General features: G+C 47.0%; 1 protein-coding gene across 1 annotated transcript; it reads left to right on the forward strand.

Moving 5' to 3' along the window:
* The first annotated feature begins 11,073 nt into the window (after positions 1-11,073).
* On the forward strand, positions 11,074-16,067 carry LOC119392908 (uncharacterized). Its single transcript, XM_037659829.1, has 3 exons — positions 11,074-11,288; positions 14,271-14,481; positions 15,860-16,067. The coding sequence occupies exons 1-3, from the start codon at positions 11,212-11,214 to the stop codon at positions 15,992-15,994; spliced, it is 423 nt and encodes a 140-aa protein (XP_037515757.1). The 5' UTR covers positions 11,074-11,211; the 3' UTR covers positions 15,995-16,067.
* Positions 16,068-19,789: the final 3,722 nt, after the last annotated feature.

Genomic DNA, 19,789 nt, shown 5'->3' on the forward strand with positions numbered 1-19,789 from the left:
AAAGTTTGTCCTGCTATGGTCTAGATGGTATTCAACCTCTAGAGTTGAAGTGTAGGCTTTTTGCCTTGACGTGTAGAACACAATGGCATATAGAACATGAAGCCACAGGCACGGCACTAACTACCAACGACGCCAATACGTGCAGCCAAACCTGGCGAGTTGCAGATTCTACTGGACACCTCCACCGTGCCTGGGCAGGCGCAGTTTTTGCGGTCTATGCCAAGAGGGGACGGAGCTAAGTACTTGGGCACCTTGGCAAGCATAGTCAAAATCAAGCAAGTCGAGTTACCACTGCTTCAGCAAGCCGTGAACCTCAACTCAGCAGTCCTCACAGTTCTGGCTTCGTCTCTAAATTCAAGACCAGGATACCCGCAGGTGACGCGTTTTTGAAGCAATGGCTAAACATGTCACCGGGACCTTTATCTAGAATTTAAGACTAGAGGTGCTGAATGGGACTATAGCAAAACAGGAACTCTAAATGTGGGCTCGACGTATCAATATGCAATATAGAAGGGTGCGCTCAAATATGTGTAACTTAACGTGCGTGCATTCACTTGAAAACTGACACGAAAGATATTGGCCGTAATAACTTCCAATAAGTTCTGGATTCAAAGAGCATTAAGATCACTTAAAGAGCATGCATTTAAAGGGGCCGTGGGGCCGATGTAGCAGAGCGCTATATAGTTAAAAATTATCCACTTTTTTTGCAACATTATTTGCCGTTAATACTGCCAGATTGATTTGCTTCTGGGCCGCATATCACAAAAGATCCAACGAAAGATCCTGCGCTTGCCTTAATGCCACGATATACAGCCGAAACGCGGCAATCAGAGAAGCCTGCTTAAAGTTTGCAAGCCCGCACGCCAGCTACGTGCAGCTCTCTCGCGAGCCTCTCTGTACTCCATGAATACACCGGCAAGCTTTATCGCATACGACCATGGAATAGCTACGCAGCGCATCTTACTTAGGTTCTAAAGCTGCAATTTCTGGACCATCATAGATGAGATAAGAGCGAAAACTATCCCATGTACAGTCGCTAATCCGCAGAAGAAAAAAAATTACACCATCTCCCGCTAAAGGGGACCATGGAGCGATGCGAAGCCGGAGCACTTGCACGATCGCGTTCCGTTGGCGTTCGCTGGGTATGCTACCGACCTCGCGTCGTGGAGCGCGAAGAGGAACACTACGCGCGTCGTGTCTTCCCTCTAGCCTGGCCGTTAATTCTCACAGGGCGTGCGGGGAACGTCGACAGGCGCGCGAGAGAGAGGCAGCGTAGGAGAGGAGAGAGAGGGGGAGGGGACGCGAATGCGTTGGCCCTCATCGCGGCGCTGCGCAGGAGAGAATTTCGGCATGTCGAGCCCGTATTTCAGAGGAGCCAACCGAGGCAAGCGCTGGACTGAGCAGCGCCCTGCCATTTGAAGGAGAGTGTACTAGAGGAGGAGAGTAGCTTGGGCGCCGTGAGAGCAGAAGCGAGAACGCAGGAGAAGCGCAAGCAGGTGCTGGTAGAGAAGTGGAGAGAGTAAAGCGCAGCTGTTAGAGAGAGGGAAGGAAGAGAGTCGCGCATGCGTAGTGTGAGTGCGGACCACAACGCTGCGTCCGGATGACCACACCGCCTTAGATACCCCCGAGCAAGAGATACTTCGCGTCTAAAAAGGAGGGGGGGGAGGGGTTATTTGATGTGTTAGTGAAGTGATCCATATTGCCTCTCTCTGCAAGAAAGAAAGAAAGAAAGAAAGCCAGTGCCACGCAGTGAAGGCTGTCGGAACAACTCTCGCTGCCGCTCGCGACGAGCGGCTTCTACCTCGGCCTACGAGAAGTCTTTCCCATCTTTTTAAAGAGCGCGGCGCACACTAACCCCCGCTCTTATACCCACAGCCGGTCGCCTCGTCTCCACCGTGCCTCTCCTTCTCACGCCCGGCATGGCCTCGAATTGGTTACCATGTTTCCGTCGCGCTTGTCCTCCTCGCACCCAGCGCGGCCTCTCATTAGTTGCCTCCTCCGCATCGGCTCATTACCTTCGCCGAGCCGCGTAACGACATCGGCGAGGAGCCGGCTAAGAACGGCTTCCCTGCTAAAACGCATCTATCACCAAGACCACCAGAAGATACGGTTAAATAATGCGTGGCAAGAATATTGCGTTCGCAGTGTAACAAGTTTCATGAAATAAGTTCGCAGTGAAACAAGTTTCACTTCTAAATTCTAATATGTTTTATTTTATGGGATAACTCTTATTCGCCTTTGATGTCCCGGTGACAACTCCAAATACAGTTGTCTTTATGAATTCTTTCTTAGGTCTCACACTCTACTCGCTAGGCAGCACTCATCGGAACTTCACTGCAGTTTCACATTTCGGTGTGACATTAGCCGCAATTAATCACCCTGCAACATGTATGAGCGGATGACCAGAAAGGCTTTTGAGGTTCTTGCACGACGGACTTTCTCTTTAATTACCTTTCGACGTTGTACGGTTAGGTATTTAGATACAATTATCGTACTTACTCGTCTAGTTTGTACCATGATATTTTTTTTGTGTGTGTGTGTGTCGGTATTCGCGCCTATGTGTAAAAGCAACCCTCCAATGACACTTTGTTATCGCCTATTAATTTTGCCTGAAATATTTATGGCATTTCCTAAAACACACTCTGCATGCAAGACATGTGTTGCTTATTATGACACTCCTAGAAAACGAGCCGTGCACGCAGTCGCGATCTTCTGGAAAATGCGGTGTCTTTCCTACGAAGAGTTGCCCTACGAGTCAATTTTTTAATGAAAATTTTAACGGTTTGCCACACCCAATCGCGTCAAGCACACTTTTTTCTCTGAGAGGCCTCGATAAAAAAAATAGTCCTCGGTTAGCTGCGTTTTTAACCCTGCAAGGTCATATGTATCTTATATGCTACACGCTGTTTTGACAACTGTAAATTCGAATTTATACGCGGGTTACGTAAACATTACCTACGAATAAGCACTTTTGGTAAGCCGCAGTGAGTTCTCATTTGTAAGTAGCTCGTCATACCAGTTACTCTTTAAATAATTGGTGCAATACTGAAGCTAAAAAACTCAAACAGCGCATCAATTTTACATGAGCAATCATACTCTCCGCAGCCAAGTAACAAAAAAAGCGAATATGTTTGATAACTTTTTGATGTGGAATTCTTTTACACACAGGTTTAGAGAACGCGCTATCTTCTAGAAAGAAAAAAAGAGGGAGGGGGGGGGGGGGCTCAGTTGCAGTGTTTCATTGCGTTGATTCCGGTGCGTACGTAATCAACTGATTTCGTTTAATATCTATTTGAGCCAGTATTTCTTTTTAAGTAGATCTTTTATGCCCAATAAATCTGATCTTTTATCGAGGTTATCGACGTAACTTGTCACATTACTTTGCCACATTTCATTGTTACCTGGATATGGACACACTACCGCCGTTGTTGCCTGCAGCAACTAAAGTGTTACGCGGCTACACACGTGCATGACGATCCAGTTCCCAAAATGAAGGATGGAAACAGAAGAGAGCATTGCGCAATGCTGTAGAAAGAAAGAAAAGTGGTAGCTCAGGCATAGGCGTGCGCAGGGTTCCTCATCAGGGGGGGGGGGGGGCAAATGTTCATCGCAGCGCCCCCCCCCACCCTGCTAAGTCAATGTATGAGGCGGATATTGCGCCCCCCCCCCCCCCTTAGGTGACTAGAAAGGTCAATGTACGGGGCATATTTTGCGCCCCCCCCTGTGCGCACGCCTATGAGCTCAGCCACGCACGCGACGAGCTTCGCTTGCCCACACGTTCCCGATAGAACAAAGGCTCCAGACTTCTTTTATTTTTTGCAGTGTAACGCCTGCAGCTTTTTAATCATCGTTCTGTTCTGTTCGTACAGCAACCCGTCGATTTCCGGACAACAACTGCAGCGAAGGTGTCCATCCGTGGATTAAAGTCGACGTTTTTCGCTGAAGCCTTGGCTGCCCACACGCCTTACGGTCCCGACACCATAGTGGAAGTCGACCAGCGGCTGCTGCAGACCCTGGAAAACCTCATTGACGCGGTCGGGAAGCAGGACCTTTATTTTTTTACCAGCTGGAATGTCCTGCGCGAGCTGGGGCCCTACGTGGACAACCAGGTGTTCCGCCTGTATGACCAACCCCATGCCTATGCCCTCTGCATCCGTAAAGTGAGGCTCGTCATGGCCGTTCCTCTGGCAGCCACTACGTTCTATGTCGAGTAAGCTTTCCACGACCTCTCTTCTCTCTTTTCATTGCGCCATTTTCACGGATACAGGTGCTTTATATTTGACACTACAGGATTGATGGTTGTAGAGGCTGTGTCGTTTTCTTTTTTGTTTGTTCGTTATTGCCGTTAGAAAATGCATAACGTTTAGCCACTGAAGGTCTTCTGCTGACTACGCTCAGTTCTGAGCGTGTGTTCATATATATATATATATATATATATATATATGCATGTAAGCTAGTTAGCCGTTTGTGGAGGAACTTGAATCAGGATAGGCGTTAATTTGTGCATCCCGTATAAGGAATCACGGCGCAGAGTTGTGTCGGAGAGGAGGAAAAGGGGCGGGGAATGGAAAAACGACAGTAGAAAGTAAAAGAGGAGAGGTGACTGTATTCACTACTTTGTGCTGGTTCAGCGTACCCCTCTTCCCCTTAGAAGAAATTGGTGGGTGTTCAGCGGCACTGGAAATCGAAACCAGCACCTCCCGAATGGGAGGTGGACGCTGTTCCACTTCAACATCGCTGCGGTCACTCGGAAGGAAGGCGACACATTGATCAAATGCCAACTCGACATTCCATGGCGCTTAAAGGACAGATGACTCCTGGCAAAAGGGTACGCGAAAGGTACTCTCTTACCAATCATGTGATGGCGTCGGCGAACGAGATTCTGCAGACGCGCGATGAACCAACGCGTTGTATCCCAGTCACCCATTGCCCCCTTCCCATTAACCATGTGCATTCATTCATCCTAGTCAGGACGCGCTGGCACGCGCTAGCACGTTCGGGTCTGTGTAAGGGAGGAGGAGGAGAGGTTGAGGAAAGGAAAAGGCGCAACTTCTGCAACCCTAATTGGGAGCACGGCTCAGCGTCTGTGTAAGGGGCAGGGTAAGACGCTGTGGCATCTCCCCCTTACACTCTCAGCAATCACGTGATGGCGTCGGGGCAGGAGATTCTGCAGACGCGCGATGAAACCGCGTGGCGTGCTCCAACAAGAGTTCGGGACGAGTAACAGCAACAGCAACTACAGTGAATTCATGGTGTGCTCCGCATGCAAGGACGCGTTAACATCGGGCAAGGTGCCCATGATGAACGGAACTTTAAGTCGACCCATGTGCTCCTTCACATCCCCACACGGTTCCCTTTAGTGGGAGATAGTTGAACTTTTTAGGGGCGAAGCTCTTTAAGGCGGCACCCGTTCGTCCCTCGTAGTCGTCATCGTCGTAGTAGTCCGTAACAAGTCTTACGCTTTGACCTCCAAGGTGGTGCCGGTGGGAGATTTCTCCTGTGCGTTGTTGAACAATAAAAAATTCGCAGCGTGCGCGTTAACTAAAAGCCGAATTCTTCTGTCTCTCATTCCCCATTAGCAGCCATTGGCATGTTCCAGTAGGAAACGTTAGTAGAACTAGAAGTGTAAGTGTTAGCTAAAAGCCGACTTCTTCTGTCTCTCATTCCCATTAGCAGCCATTGTTTACCTCCAAGGTAGTGCCTGGTGAGATTTCTCCTGTGCGTGATTAAACAATAAAATTTTGTTCAAAACGCCGTTGATTGATGAAATAAACCAACGAAAGACGCCAGATGTTTTGTAAAAGCAGAACGAAAGAACGCCAGATGTTTTTCTTAAAGTGTAGTAGTAGTAGTTGTATGTAGCCACCTCGCCCGATCGTCAACGGGCGAGGTGGACCGGCAACGGCGCGAGGACCCTGCCGTACGAGAGTTAAATCACACTAAAAGACATACTTTGCGGGCGATACACTCTAGTGAGCTTTCAACTTTTCGTCTTAATGTACATGATAAAGAAATTATTTCTACGAAAAACGCAAGGCACACCTTGAGCAATATATTTGGTTTTGGGACGCTAAATGGAACCATGAGGCGATGAGAAGCCGGAGCACTTGCACGATCGCGTTCCGTTGGCTTTCGTTGGGCATGCTACCGACCTCGCGTCGTGGAACGCGCGTCCTGTCTTCCCTCTAGCCTTGCCTTTAATTCGCACAGGGCGAGGGGGGAATGCGGTCGCTCTTGGCGCTCTTTCGCTCGGGAGCGGACTTCCTCCTTGCATTTCACCGATCACAAGTGATAATGAAGGGACCACGTAAACCAACAGTACAATAAAAGTTTGATGTTTAATATATACACGATGTTTCACACTCTTTATATTATGTACTGGGCGCATTTCACGGAAGAGTTTCACGGTTTACAGATGATTCCCTCCGTAGCTTCGCCCCACTCATCATCATTCACCCCGTGGATATGCTGTGATTTTTTTCTTCTGAATTATTTTTTATTTGTGGCTTTTATTTATATATACAGACATTTACATATACGGGACATGACGGTGACGGCAGAAATCCACACAGAGTGTCCATATAATTGCTTTCGCATCAAAAATGAAGGGGATTAGCGAGTCTGCAGCAATACTACATATAGAGTTATCACAATAGCACTGTGCAAATGCAACACGCCAACACAATCGGTGAACTGTCACAACGTGTCACTCATCCACTAAGGAGACCCGAACATGCCTGCAGGCGTGGGCCGCGTAAGCTATAGCCACACCTGCCAATGCACAGGCGAGAGGGTTGGGGTTGTTTAAGACTGGCCCAGTGCCTTTGATACTAGCGAACAAGAGACATTTCAGGTTGGCATTGTAGCAATTGACGCAAGGGGGACGAGAACAGAAATCACATTGAGAGAGTCAGGCTTGGGTGTTGATATCGTTTTCCTTATTCGTCAACGTTGTGGACGCAGCACTGACGTTTGCCACTGTGTATTCTAAAGTTTGAAAAATTTTACAGTATCCTTCGTCTCCCTTTACTATAGTTGTTATGTAGGACACTTGTTCCATTAAACCGTAGACTCCGTACACAACCCGGTCAGTGAATGGTTCCGCAATATGTCGTGAAAAGGTATCTGGGCGTGGCCAGTAGTTGTTCTACTATAATCAAACGTGGCCCACAGCCGCTCTGGGGGAGCGGCCACGAATCGGATGGTTACTTAAATTGTTACGGAATCTCTTTTGCGCAGCGCACACACACTTCTTTCTCAGCCTCGCAGCATCCGCATGGTCTTTTCGGCATATGTCGATCGTATCGTAACACTACGCGAAATAAAAATTATTGCATAAGAACTGTCAATGTATTTCGCACTGTCGGATAATGTAGCCTCACTCGTCGACTTGGTTATTTCGGTTAGCTGAGTCGATAGAGTGAACACTCTGAAGGTGAAAACTTCAACGAGAACCAGGACGGACCACAAAGAAGGGATGAGACAATGCACTGGCGCTCTTCCTTGTGGTCCGTCCTCGTGTGCGCTGAAGTTTTCGCCTTAGAACTTTGTACCAACTAGGCCCAACCGATGTTTTATTAAACACCCCTAAGGTGCGTTACTTTTTTAGTCCAGTCGACTGTCTTGGAGACCGCAAACTTTTCCTTTGGAGAAATCCGTATGCTGTCCGCTGCGGTCGCGTAGATGAGAACGTTACTCTTTGGCCGGCTTCTCGCTAATCTCGCGGTGGCTGTCGCGAGGTTCTCGCGTTTTAAAAATTGTAATGAAAAGAAAGCTTATAACCATTTTAAATGCTGATCTAAATGTGTTCGATACAAGATTGAATGAACTGCCGCTTTTCCATCCAGTTTCAAGCGTCTTGTTGCCGCGCACGTAAGGGACAAGATGTTCGAAAAGTTTAACGCTGTGCCCACGACGCCTTTTCCTTCGCGTGCAGAAACACGGCGCAAAGTTACTTGGAAGCAATGACCAGAAAGCTCGTCTACTGCGTTGCCAAAAACGCCTCGTCCTGGCTGCGCAAACTTCCGGACCCGTATACAAGCCCGCCCAGTATGAGCGTGATCGTCGGCTACCCTGCCAGCGAAGACACGGACCTCAAGATGGACCAGAAATACAGCGTGTATCCGGTGCATAATTTAAGTGAGGATTCACGACCATCTCCGTTTATAGACAAGAATTTTTATCGCTTGCACGCGGGAGCCATCTTTAGAGAAACTGCGTGCATAGCTTTTTTTTTTTTTTACAATATTTACTAGAGGGAACTGTGTCGCTGCGATCGTTTAGCCACCATTGAAATGATGGCTGAAGGATTTGCCTATTCTTCGTGCTTGTGGCTTCGAACGCACTTATCAATTTGTTTAATCTTGTGTTTTGACTTTCCTTTCGTATAGAACAAGTGTCGTTGCGAACCTCGTGAGCTAATTTGAATTGGTGGTCCTAAAAGGGTCAAGGTCGTGAAGTGGGACTGCTGAAATTGTGGTGAAGTTCTTGCGTCAAAACAGCTGCGGGCCGCACGGAGCCACACGGAGACGAAAGAACGAAGTCTAGGCAAATCCCATGCTGGCTGAAGCGTCATGCGTTGCAGCTCCCATAGACACTAGCGCCATATTTCCCTCTAGTGTACTATGAAGAAACTTTGTGACGGCGGGCACAGGTGCAGCGATCGGCCACGATAGAATCCGGCCTGTCCTTTCGCATGCTGACCGCCAGTGTTCTCTAGCCATTACCTGTGACGTAACCAAACCCTAGTCCCCTTCGCTGGTCACGCAGACAAATGATGACTTATGTCATGCTTATGTACGCTTGCTCCAAACGTAGGTGCAAGAGTAAAAGTAATTCGCTCTGTCGACCATCTTACATTCAATGCATGGGTGCCGCCATCTTGGGCTGTGAAACGAATGTTTTCTCATTTTTGTACGTCGTGACGTGAATTAATAATGTCATGAAAAGTCGAATGCAGCAACCAAACCGTTTTCACGGGTATGCGTTTACCGTAGCACTCTTCGTTTAGTGGTTAAAGATACAAAACGGCAAGGTTAACAGTTCAGTATGGCGGCACCGAAACCCGTCCGTGAAGTAGTATACAGCGGGCTTCGTTTTTCCCAATGAGAAATCGCGACTGTTGGCGCTATGCATGAAAATTGCGGAGAGACCGCCTGCGCTATATCAGTCACAAATGGCTACGGAGTAGCCAATAATGTGAAGCACCTACGGCTTCGCTACACAATGTACCCTCGTATCAATGGTCTACGACAGTGGTTCTCAAATTGGGGTCCGCAGACCCCAGGGGGTCCGCTAAGCCATTTTGGGGGGTCCGCGAAATCAATCTTCGAAAAACAACAACAAAAAATGCGTTTTTTGGCGACGCACTATGTCCCGTGAGAGTGGTGCCTTCTGATTTTTGGTATGCTTTACCGCATGACCCTTGTGCGTTGCGGCGGAACTGATTTACGTTTCCCCTTCTCCACGCGATGGTTTTAAAGCTTTTCATGTAGTTTTCTGCAACATATACACGCGAGCATGCTTCTTCTAGGCTTGCATATTTGAAGAGCAAACATAGCTAGAAACAGGTTAATGTGGCTGCAGACCGCACAACTCATTGACATGCTGTTGAGATCGAATTGGTGTGGCACTTTATTTTGACCATTCTTTGCCAGGGGGAAATAAAAGTCACATATTTCACGCTGCATGTTGTGTTAACTTATGCCCCCACTCCCCCCGCCCCCTTTGCTCTCACTGCAAGGAGTCCCTCATCACTTCCCCCAGTCCACAATGGGTCCCCGAAATATCCATGGCTGAGAACCACTACTCTACGAATCTCTTTCCAAATTCCTCACTTTTCACGCTTGGCCTTTAGCGGGTATATATGCACAATCTCGAAATAATGATCGATTCAAGGTCACCTGAAGGTTTAACCATCCTAGACAAATAACATGTGGGAGAACCAAGCGCATTCACTGACTAGGAGATAAATGAACTTACCTTTTATGAGGAAGTTCGAATGTCGATGTATTAATTCACCTTAGTGTATTAGAAACAACAAGAAGAGATATGAATAACTAACAACATTTAAGGACTGTACCACAAGACAAGAAAACTATAATAATTATTTCTGGGGTTTTACGTGACAAAAATGGCGAAATGATTACGAGGCACATCGTAGTGTGGAGCTGCGGATTAATTTTGACCACCTGAGGTTTTTTTAATACGCATCAAAATCTAATTGCACGTGTGTTTGCTATTGAACGTCTCCCGGATCAAAATGCGACCGCCGTGGTCGGAAATCGAGCCCGGGACCCTGACCTTAGCAGCGCGGCACCTCATCCTTTTAAGCTACCATGGCAGGTGCCACAAATTATAGTCCGTTTATGACGCGCGATGTTCTCTCTTAACAGCGCAGCTGTTTAAGCTTTGGTTCCAGCCGTGCCCAGCGACCGCTCAAAACTCGGCGCAGCTGTGCTAGGCGAAGTGGAAGCACAGCATAGCCATGTATAGTATAGTAGAGCAAGGGCTTGGAAAGGGAAGTGAAGGTGAGCATGAGGTGAGAATGAGAAGGCGGGAAAGTAGGAGGGGAGATGGTAAAGCATAACATAGCCTTCTATAGTATAGTATAGCAAGGGGGTGGGAAACGCAAGTGAGGGCGAGGAGGAGGGAAAGAGGAAGGGCGAGGGTAAAGCATAGCATAGCCGCGCATAGTATAGTATAGCAAGGGATGGTAAAGCGAAGTGAGGGTGAGGAGGAGGGAAAGGCCACCAGCTCCGCTGTTTCCTCAGCATTCGCACCACGAGTGCGTAGCTGGCCCAGTTTTCTTCCTCATTCTTTTCTTTTCAGTGGAACAGCGAGAAAGGGATTAGGAACGCTCTCGCAATCGTTGGAACGTGTGAACAGTCTCGTTGTGAGGGAACGGCAGGCGAGGAGGGAACGCTGGAAAACAAGAGAGGCGCAGTTATCTCGGAGTCCATATATGGAACCCCTTTCGAGAACCAATTACGAGCGCAATCGGTTCCTTGCGTGGTAAAATTATAGTGTGCGCACTTATCTCTTTTATTCCACGCAGGCTCCGGCGTATTCTTGTCGGATTGGCTGGTAGCCGCCCAGAGGAGGAGTACTCATCTGAATCTGTCCGACGTTTCCTTCGACCCGTTCGTACTGGACACCGTAGTGTCTCGAGACGGGTCATATGTTGCCTTGCCCGCGGCCGTCGTTCACGTCATGTACCGATACGACGCCGTGGATGCCTTCAAGCACGGTGCCATCGGTCACATGATCGCCAAGCGCTTCATCCAGAGGTACCGTACTAACGACGGCAGCTTTGAGTCTGCCTTCTCTAACAAAGGATGCGTTAATAATGAAACATTTGAAGAGTACTGATGTAGCACGAGAGCTTTTATATAGCCAATTTTGGATTAGATTATGACGAAGGTACCGCATCATGCGTCATGAAGCAGAAGGTGGGCACATGGAAGCGGAGCACTACGATTTCGTGACACCCGTTCCGTCTCACTCGATTGCCTCACTCGCTAGTACTCGCTGTGAGCACCTACGTAGCTAAGTGCAAACGGTCGAATAAGGCGTCGCAAAGCGCAGAAGTGTCGCAGTTGAGCTGCTTATATCTGATCAAATTCTGGATCATGGCATTGTAAAAAGTATCACCTCGTTGGAAACGAAATTTTTTGAACTCAGTTATTTAGGGTGCATGTGAAGTTTAGCAGTTTTTCTTGTGCTTTTTGAGGCCCCGGACGTTTTAATAATAGACATACACACAAGGGCGAAAATTAAGTGCGTGTCAGTCAGCCTGCATATTTTCTTAATTTCATCAACCCACCTAACCGTCGTGAGAGTTAGATGGGGTGGTGAAAAGCTCGCTAAGGCGTTGACAGGTCCCCGGGGGTTGTTCCAGAAGCGTCGCCAATACGATTAGGTCAACGCAAAAGGGGCACATCAGTGAGATTTCATGTCTCGCTTTTAACAGCTGCTAGGGCTGAGTCTGACGACAGATGAGTGTCCGCGTCGCTTGTCACGCTCCGGTTCCCAGATACACCCATAGATGGCGTAACTGCCTCTGTCGCGGACGAAGCGGTAACAGCACACTGAACTGGGGTAGAGCGGATCGAGCGTGAATAGGGCGCAAAGTCACTGTAGTAGGGGCGGGAATGGCAGGGGCTGACATGCGTCCTTTTCCGTGCATCTCTACAAATAACGTAATCACAGGCAGTGTTGCCGTTGCGTGGATTTGAAAAGGAGCCAGAACTCAAGCAAAAGTAGCCGAAGTAGCCATTCCATTTAACTTTATCGCCAAATGTGTCGCCAAATCGAACAGAACATAACATAACAGAAACAGGGGTATGACGAGTAGAGTTTTTATTATTGAACGATGAGTATTACTATTTCTAATAAACAGAACCATATCAATAAGAGCACATTTTTTCTCTCTTGCTTGCTCTTCAAGCCACAGATAACTTGCAAAAGGAATGCATACATTTTAATAAACTGAATTCGCCTGCGTATATTTTATGTAGAATGGATATAGTTCTTCGCATATACACAGAAATTTTGGAACATTCCACTCAAGAAGTCAGTAAGAACATGAAATGTTGAAGGAGTCCTTCCTTGAAGCGGTACACCGAATTTTTTTAGTACAGTTTACATAATGCCAGCACAGCTTCGTATAATGAAACCTTGTTGAATATGAACAGCCCAGCCTCACTTTGTGGCGGATCTCTGTTTTTGTTAAGTTCACTCTAAAACATGCGCTGTGCATCAAAATTAAATAGCGCGTAGCATCAGCATAAATAGCCGGTAGCGTGAAAAGAGCGCGAGCCACGCGTTTGCCAACACGCACGCAACTTCGCCACTCCGTACTTCCAGGTGTGCAGCGCGTTGCGTTGTGTTGTCTCGATGCGCACCATCATCCTGGTGGGGGCTTAGAAGCATTGTATTCTATCTGCAAATAATAAGAAAATTGGCTACTTGGTGCACCAAAACAGAAGTTCAGAAGTAGCCAGAATATAGCCACGGAACCAAGCTCAATTTTTCACCGCCAAATTAGGTCGCACAGTAGCCAATTTGGCGCAAAGCAGCCACCAACGGCAACCCTGATCAGGCACCCACACAAAATCACAAAAAAAGCATGGTTTATCCTTCTGTCATTGGAATCGGTATAACACGAAAGTAAAACGTGTCTTCACAGACGTAGTTGAGCGTTTGTTGTGGATTGTTTCGCCCCAAGGGCGAAGGAATGAATACTATAGCAACAAGTTGTAATGTCACGTGAAGAACGGCAAGCAGCTCGAAACTTGCCACGCGCTGCACAAGCAGAAAGGACGTGTGGAACGAACATACAGAGGATGAGCGCGAACTAACAACTGTCACAGCTCGACAGTTAAAGCGCGCTGGTCAAATACAAAGGAGGACGCACGAAACGAACGCACAAGTATACACAGTGTGGATGAGCGCGAACTGTCACAGTTGTAACTTATTTGTTGGTGAGCAGCGCGCTCCTTTCGCAAAAGCGGCCGCTGCAGTGAGCGAAACGACCTTCGTGCTCTCTGTAACTTCAGCGCAAACTTGCGGTGACAGCGCAAGACGTACCAGATAAGCGCGCGCGCAGGAGCGACCACGCCCTATAAAGGCGCCCGCTCATCTCAACGCGTGAGGCGACGCGAGCCGTTCTGCCGTTCTAATGCCGTTCGAGCCCTTCGCGCCATCTCGCTAGTGGTAACGAAAACAAGCTGATGTACCGCGATCTCTGAGTACAGCCACCGTCAAATGGTGTATATATAAATAGCACGCCGTTAGTATGTCGAAGAACGTGCCGTCTGTGGCGGAGTCGTTTCGCGCTGGGGATCGAGGGATTGTAAGTTCGACTCCCGGTGACGGAACTTTTTCTTCTAGTTTTCTCTTTGCCATATGTTAGTCTTTATATTTTATAACGTCATATCCGTGACGTAAATGCGTCAGTGGAGCCGTGGTGGACCCCGGCATAAAATACTTTCGTGTTAAAAAAACACAAAGTAACCACAACAGATAATGATGCAAGGGTTAAGACGAACACAAAGGACGAGATGAATACAGGACATGCACTGTACTCACAACGCAGCGCATGTCCTGTCTTCATCTCGTCCTTTGTGTTTGTCTTAGCGCTGCCCCCTTGTCCCTTCATTTTGAACCCAAACCAACCCGCCCACCTATGCGTGATTCCACAGGAGAACCGCTGTTTCTGCAGATTTCACACTGGGTGAAACTGGGGCAAGTCTTTTTTTTTTCTTCAGGCTGTCCAGCACTGGTAAGTGGCCGAGAGAGTGTTCCCAACCAGCTGGTTCGAAGGCGACAAGCGTACCTGAGAACCTGCTGGCGTACCAGTGCGTCGCAGACGGCTTACAGTCCGACCTCACGCTCAACTCCAGCGCAGCCATGTGGCTGCCTATGCACTTGCACCTGACTCCGTGGAGGCAGTTGTTCACCATTGGATGCGGAATTAAGGTAACGATCCCGGTAGCGACGTAAAAATAAGGGGGACAGATTAATTATGTCGCTTGGGTGAGAGACGATCGCAGCACGAATTTACAAGGTCGAATTACGATGAAATTTTTCGCGAAAGAGAACTGCAGCCAATCCTTGATACTGGACGTATTATTAGCCAAGGCGTTTTGCTAATCTTAGAAAGAGCTAAACGTGCGATGATCCACGATCGTGCTTGCTGCTGTCGTTGTGTTTTCATTGTCATTTTGTTTTCTGTGACACAATATCGCCTAAAGAGTCGCTAGATTCACAATTCGGAGTTATCATTTTAAACTAACAATTTTGACAGTGAATCTGAGTGATTCTTGTTCGCTTTGTTGATCTATGCATACTAGTTCTGCATTAGAAAATTAAAATTAATGCAAACACAAAATAAGTTTGGTGGTTATATATACGTTGCAGGACCACTATCTGATTATTAAGCCCGCCGTATGATGGGTGAAACCGATGTAATTTGGCCATCTGGTGCTATCTAACGTGCAACTAAGCTTTGAAATGCGAGCGTTTTGGCATTTAGTCCCTTCGAATCACAACCTTGGCTCGCGAACCTGGTCTCAAACCCGCGACCTAGCGTGTATTTTTTTGTTGTTTTTATGTGTGTGTGTGGTGAGCCTTGTGTGAATTTACTAGAAGTAGAGCTGGCAACTGTTTCAAGGGCTCAACTACCACAAAGTTAGGGGGTTAGTGGGTTAAAGAAATTTACCCTCAGTCGAGTCCTAGGCCCAGCCACCGCGCAGGCTTTCAGCCGAGCGTCAATCATTGGGCAAATGCAACGGGAACAACTAGTCGTTGAAACCGGGCGTCCAGAAAAATACGGGCCCTCAAATTCTATAACGAATACACAGTGGATGTAGAAACCGCTACGAGATTATAATTAAAAACATACATATGGAAATTTCACAGAATCAGGGCCAGAGGAGTAGGCATCGTTATTCATCCCTAGGAAGAAAAATGTAAAAATAAAAAGGAGTGACATGGAAACAACAGCACGCAGCAAAAGCACGCAAGGATGGTTGCTGTCTGGGCTAGTTGGTTCATATCGACGAGTGGCACAGCGCGGAAAAACGGGAAAGGACGACAACAGAGACAGAGTGAAAAGACTCTTTGCACTCTGTCTCTGTTGTCGTCTTTTCCTGTTTTTCCGCCCTGTGCCACTCGTTAAAAGTATGCATATCTCACGATCACTGCACTAACACCTGCGGAAAGCTAGAGTCTTGTGCTTGACAGGGCAACACCGTAGCGGATAAGGTAACGCTGCGAGTAAAAATAAGCTGTCGTGCTTGCTTCTTCAAGTGTCGGATCAGTGCTGTCTTTTGCGAGCGCTGCCGCTATCACGCAGGACTGCCGGAAGCGTGGGCTGGCCGTTGAAGGCAGCTGCGAGACGGCCGCCTTGCTAAGGCTGCCTAGCTTCGCTGACGCGTTCGGATGCAAACTCCAAAGGCCCGACTGCAATTTCGCCCGCTCAAATGGGTGAATGGCATCGTCTTGCGGAATCCTGTTTCTGCGAAAAGCAGCCGCGTATGTTTGACGCTGAAATAATAAAAATATATACGCACTTTCGTTTTGCAGAGATAGCTATCTATGGCACTTGTTTTGAGTTTAGAGTCATTAATCCGCAGTTATCGTATGATCTCGCCTAAAGTTTCATAATAGAAAAGCAATTCTGGAGCTGCAAGCTGAAGGCGGGATCGCAAACTACTGTTACGGCCCGGGAAGAGATCCCACAGGTGTCACTTCTGTGTCGTCGAAGGCCACACTGAAAATTCAATACCGATTCAGCGGTGAATGCGTATGAAATGAGCTAGCGTTAACTTTAATTACCTTGATTTCCAATAGCAGCAAACACTAGCTAACAAGAGCCAACACTAGCAAACAATAGATAGTATTAGCCAACAGTGCGGGTATAATCCGATTAAATGCTGTAATCCAGCCGCGAACGTACAGCTGGTCGGCTTCAAAACAAACCTTGAAAAGTTTGACCATTTTGTCTTTGATAACACCAACGCATTAAAACATAGGGCACCAGTTATTCACAACGCCCTTCATCCCTAATAATAACTATGCAACCGTAATCTACCCACTCCCCATCGCAAAATGATTTCATAAGAACCTCTTTGACACTCCTAGGCACTGTCATAAAACTCGCATTTTTTTTATTTCGAACGCCTGCCCTTATGCATAGTAATTCGTGGTACCAAAAATACACATGCATATTTGCTTCGTGTATAAAGTCTAATGAACGGTGGTAAGGTCCGCGGATCCAGTGGTCGAGGTCGGCTGGTCGGCCAGGCCTGAGGCCCGTTGCACGGAGGTGGCGAACACGGCTTATTTGTAGGCCTGTGCAAGTCTACAAGTGTGTGGCAGTCGCAGTCAAATAGGAGTTCCTGCAGTCAAATGAGAGGGCTGTTCTTTAAGCAGCGACATATGTCGCTTAGCCGAACTCTTGTTAGACGATAAACCTATTGTCCTATTTATCCCAGGAGCGTAATAGGTGAAACCGGGGTTAGTTATCAATGAAAGAAGTATTGTGTTCCCGTCTCACATTACACTTAAGAAAACGACATCTGCATCAAGTGGTCCCTGGAACAATGAAGACATTACTTAAAACCATGTCTTTTTTTTTTATTGTAAGTAGGCCAAGATCTGCGTAGAACGTCTGGCGCGCGCTCTCAGATTTTCGCAGACTCAGCCGGGTTAGTGTTTTGAACTGCGAGCAGATGAAGCGAAATACGAAAACCTGACCACGAACGCCGTGGACAAACAAAAGCAGGCGGCATCACTCACATAACGAAGTTTCTTTATTTCTTCCGTCATTGTTATGGGGTTGGGAGATTCCACGACAAATGTAAAGAAACACGTCAATGGAAGTTGAAGGTGTGGCGCCACTACGCGTGATCCACCCCCTCCCCTCCCGCCTTCCCTCCCTTTATTTTATTTCACGAAATCACAGGGGCGAAGAAGGAAGCATGAAGTTCCGTACGAGCTCTGCTGGACAAGTAGTCATCAAGAGGTACGAAAATATATGGTAGTGGCTTTGCACTGTGACGTACTGGTCCTTCAGACAAAAAGCACGTATGATTATACTATATATGTGGTTTAAATATACGTCTACGTGTGTTACTCTCAGATTCATTGGTATTATGTTGAAAAGGGAGCGGAAAAAAAAAGGAAAATTATCCGAGGAAACGAAATTTCTTGTCGTATATTAAACTGAGCTTATTGAACGATTCCTAGTAGCTGTACTAGAAGCATCTGCTCTTGAACCTACCAAAGCTGGTCTTTAATGCGACGCCGATTGCTTATGCGAGAAGGTAAGAGGTCAATCTTCGGACATCTGGTTGTAAATTTGGGATGTAATCTTGTCCTTAAGTGTTTTTTTTTCAAAATCTCTGTTTAGCTCGCTAATTATTATTTGTTTTTAGATTTTACGGTGAAGTAATGCTGAGAAATCTTGTGCAACTTGCGCGAAATGCATTGCAGCCGATTTGGTGGATTATTAAAAAAAAGCCGAGCAGAGGAGGCCTATATGGGAAGCAAAGTGCCGTGCGTTCAGAGGTATTTTGCTTGAATTCAACAAACGGGTATGTGCCACAGAAATGTTTGCGGCCTACCAGAAAACTATCCTCATAAACGGGTATGTGCCACAGAAATTGGGTAAATCCCACTACCTCATCACTGCTCCACTAAAAAGGAAGAAGGCAACAGCTAGCTTAACACGAGGGAAAGGGAAAGAGAACCTCGACGGCGAGAAGAGCCCGAAGCGATGGAAGGCCTACGCCAACAACGACATGCCGGTAGATCTATGAGAGCGGTGAACGCTTGGTTTCAGCGCGAGTTTCGGTCTCTGAAGTTTGGACATCCGTGTCGTGTCTTTGACTGTCTCTGGTTTTACTCGAACCTCTCTGCGCTCAGAATTAACGTAGAAACAACCTAGCATCAGCTAGCTAAAGCCTAGCAACGACCTAGAAGCAACCTATAAACAACCTGCATCACCTAGCTAAGGCCTAGAAACAACCTAGAAGCAACCAGACTGATCTTCAGAATCGTCCAGTTTCGCTATGTCAAGCCTTGCGCGGCTTCGTGCAAGCTTCGCCCTTTTTTTTACCACTTGAAGAAGCTTATTAGAACTTCTAACAAGCGGCTAGCGTTAAGAGTACAGAGATATCACGTTCATGGGCTGAAAAGAAAAAGAGTGCGCGCAGGCTTTCAACTAACTGACAAACAACTATGAGTGCGGGCAACTTTCTCCTTTCGTCCTTTTTTGTTTCACTTAATTTAGCCATTTTTAGCTGAATTAACTTATTCTATGAAACAATGCAATGCTATCGAAGCCAGAAGCGCACTAAGGCTTGTGGGTTGTTCTTTAATTTTGTCTTGGAGCAGAAAGAATAGAGCTCTGCTGTGCATTTTTATGCAAGTTCTCTCTCACTCGGTGCACTACATGCTCGACGATCGTCTTGGATGTTGTGGTGTATTCGGCAAATTCTTCTCAGTAGTCGCAGTCTTAACATACGCGCTCCAGTCAAAACAGTCAAGTGCCACGTCATCACTATCCATACATCTGGAGATATTGCTGCTTAATACATCCGTGCTCCATTGCATGGACTTCGCTGTGAAATACGTCTGTGAAAACTGAACTTCTATAAGCAAAGACATCAATACGGAGCACTGCGGACAGTGACTCCGGCTAAGGACTTATCACCATGGCTTTCTCGACAGCTCGAAGGAACTCGTTCGACTACGTGACTTTGGACATTGAAATTCCCTTTTGATCGCGTTGGCAGGACTGGACTTTTTCATATGGTATGGAATTTACAGTTAGAAAGCATGGAAAATGGTTGCAGCTTGTAATGACTCACTGCAAACTTCGGAAATGTCAGCTACGAATGCGAAAACGGAGCGCACAAAAAAAAAAAAAAATAAGGACGCGACAGCTGTCTTGTTACTTTCATACCTTCTTAAAATTTATGGCGTGTTTCTCGAGGTCCGACGATAGGCCCTCTTTGTTTTCTACATCCATTCGAGGATGACGATGAATACGAAGATAATGATGTGATGATGATGAAAAACATGGTGCCACCGACCCACTGAGAGAGATTGGTTGGTTAGAGAAATACATTTTTGGGAGTTTGTAGTTATGATAAATAAGTGAAATCAATTAGAAGGCATAGATTTCCAAGTCGGATTTATGACATCATATAAAAGAGATAACGGGGATAAGAGATTTAAGGAGACCACGGGCACATAGCCAAGTTTGCAATGAAAATGG

This window comes from Rhipicephalus sanguineus, chromosome 5 (genome assembly GCF_013339695.2).
Source record: "Rhipicephalus sanguineus isolate Rsan-2018 chromosome 5, BIME_Rsan_1.4, whole genome shotgun sequence".
Classification (NCBI taxonomy): Eukaryota; Metazoa; Arthropoda; class Arachnida; order Ixodida; family Ixodidae; genus Rhipicephalus; species Rhipicephalus sanguineus.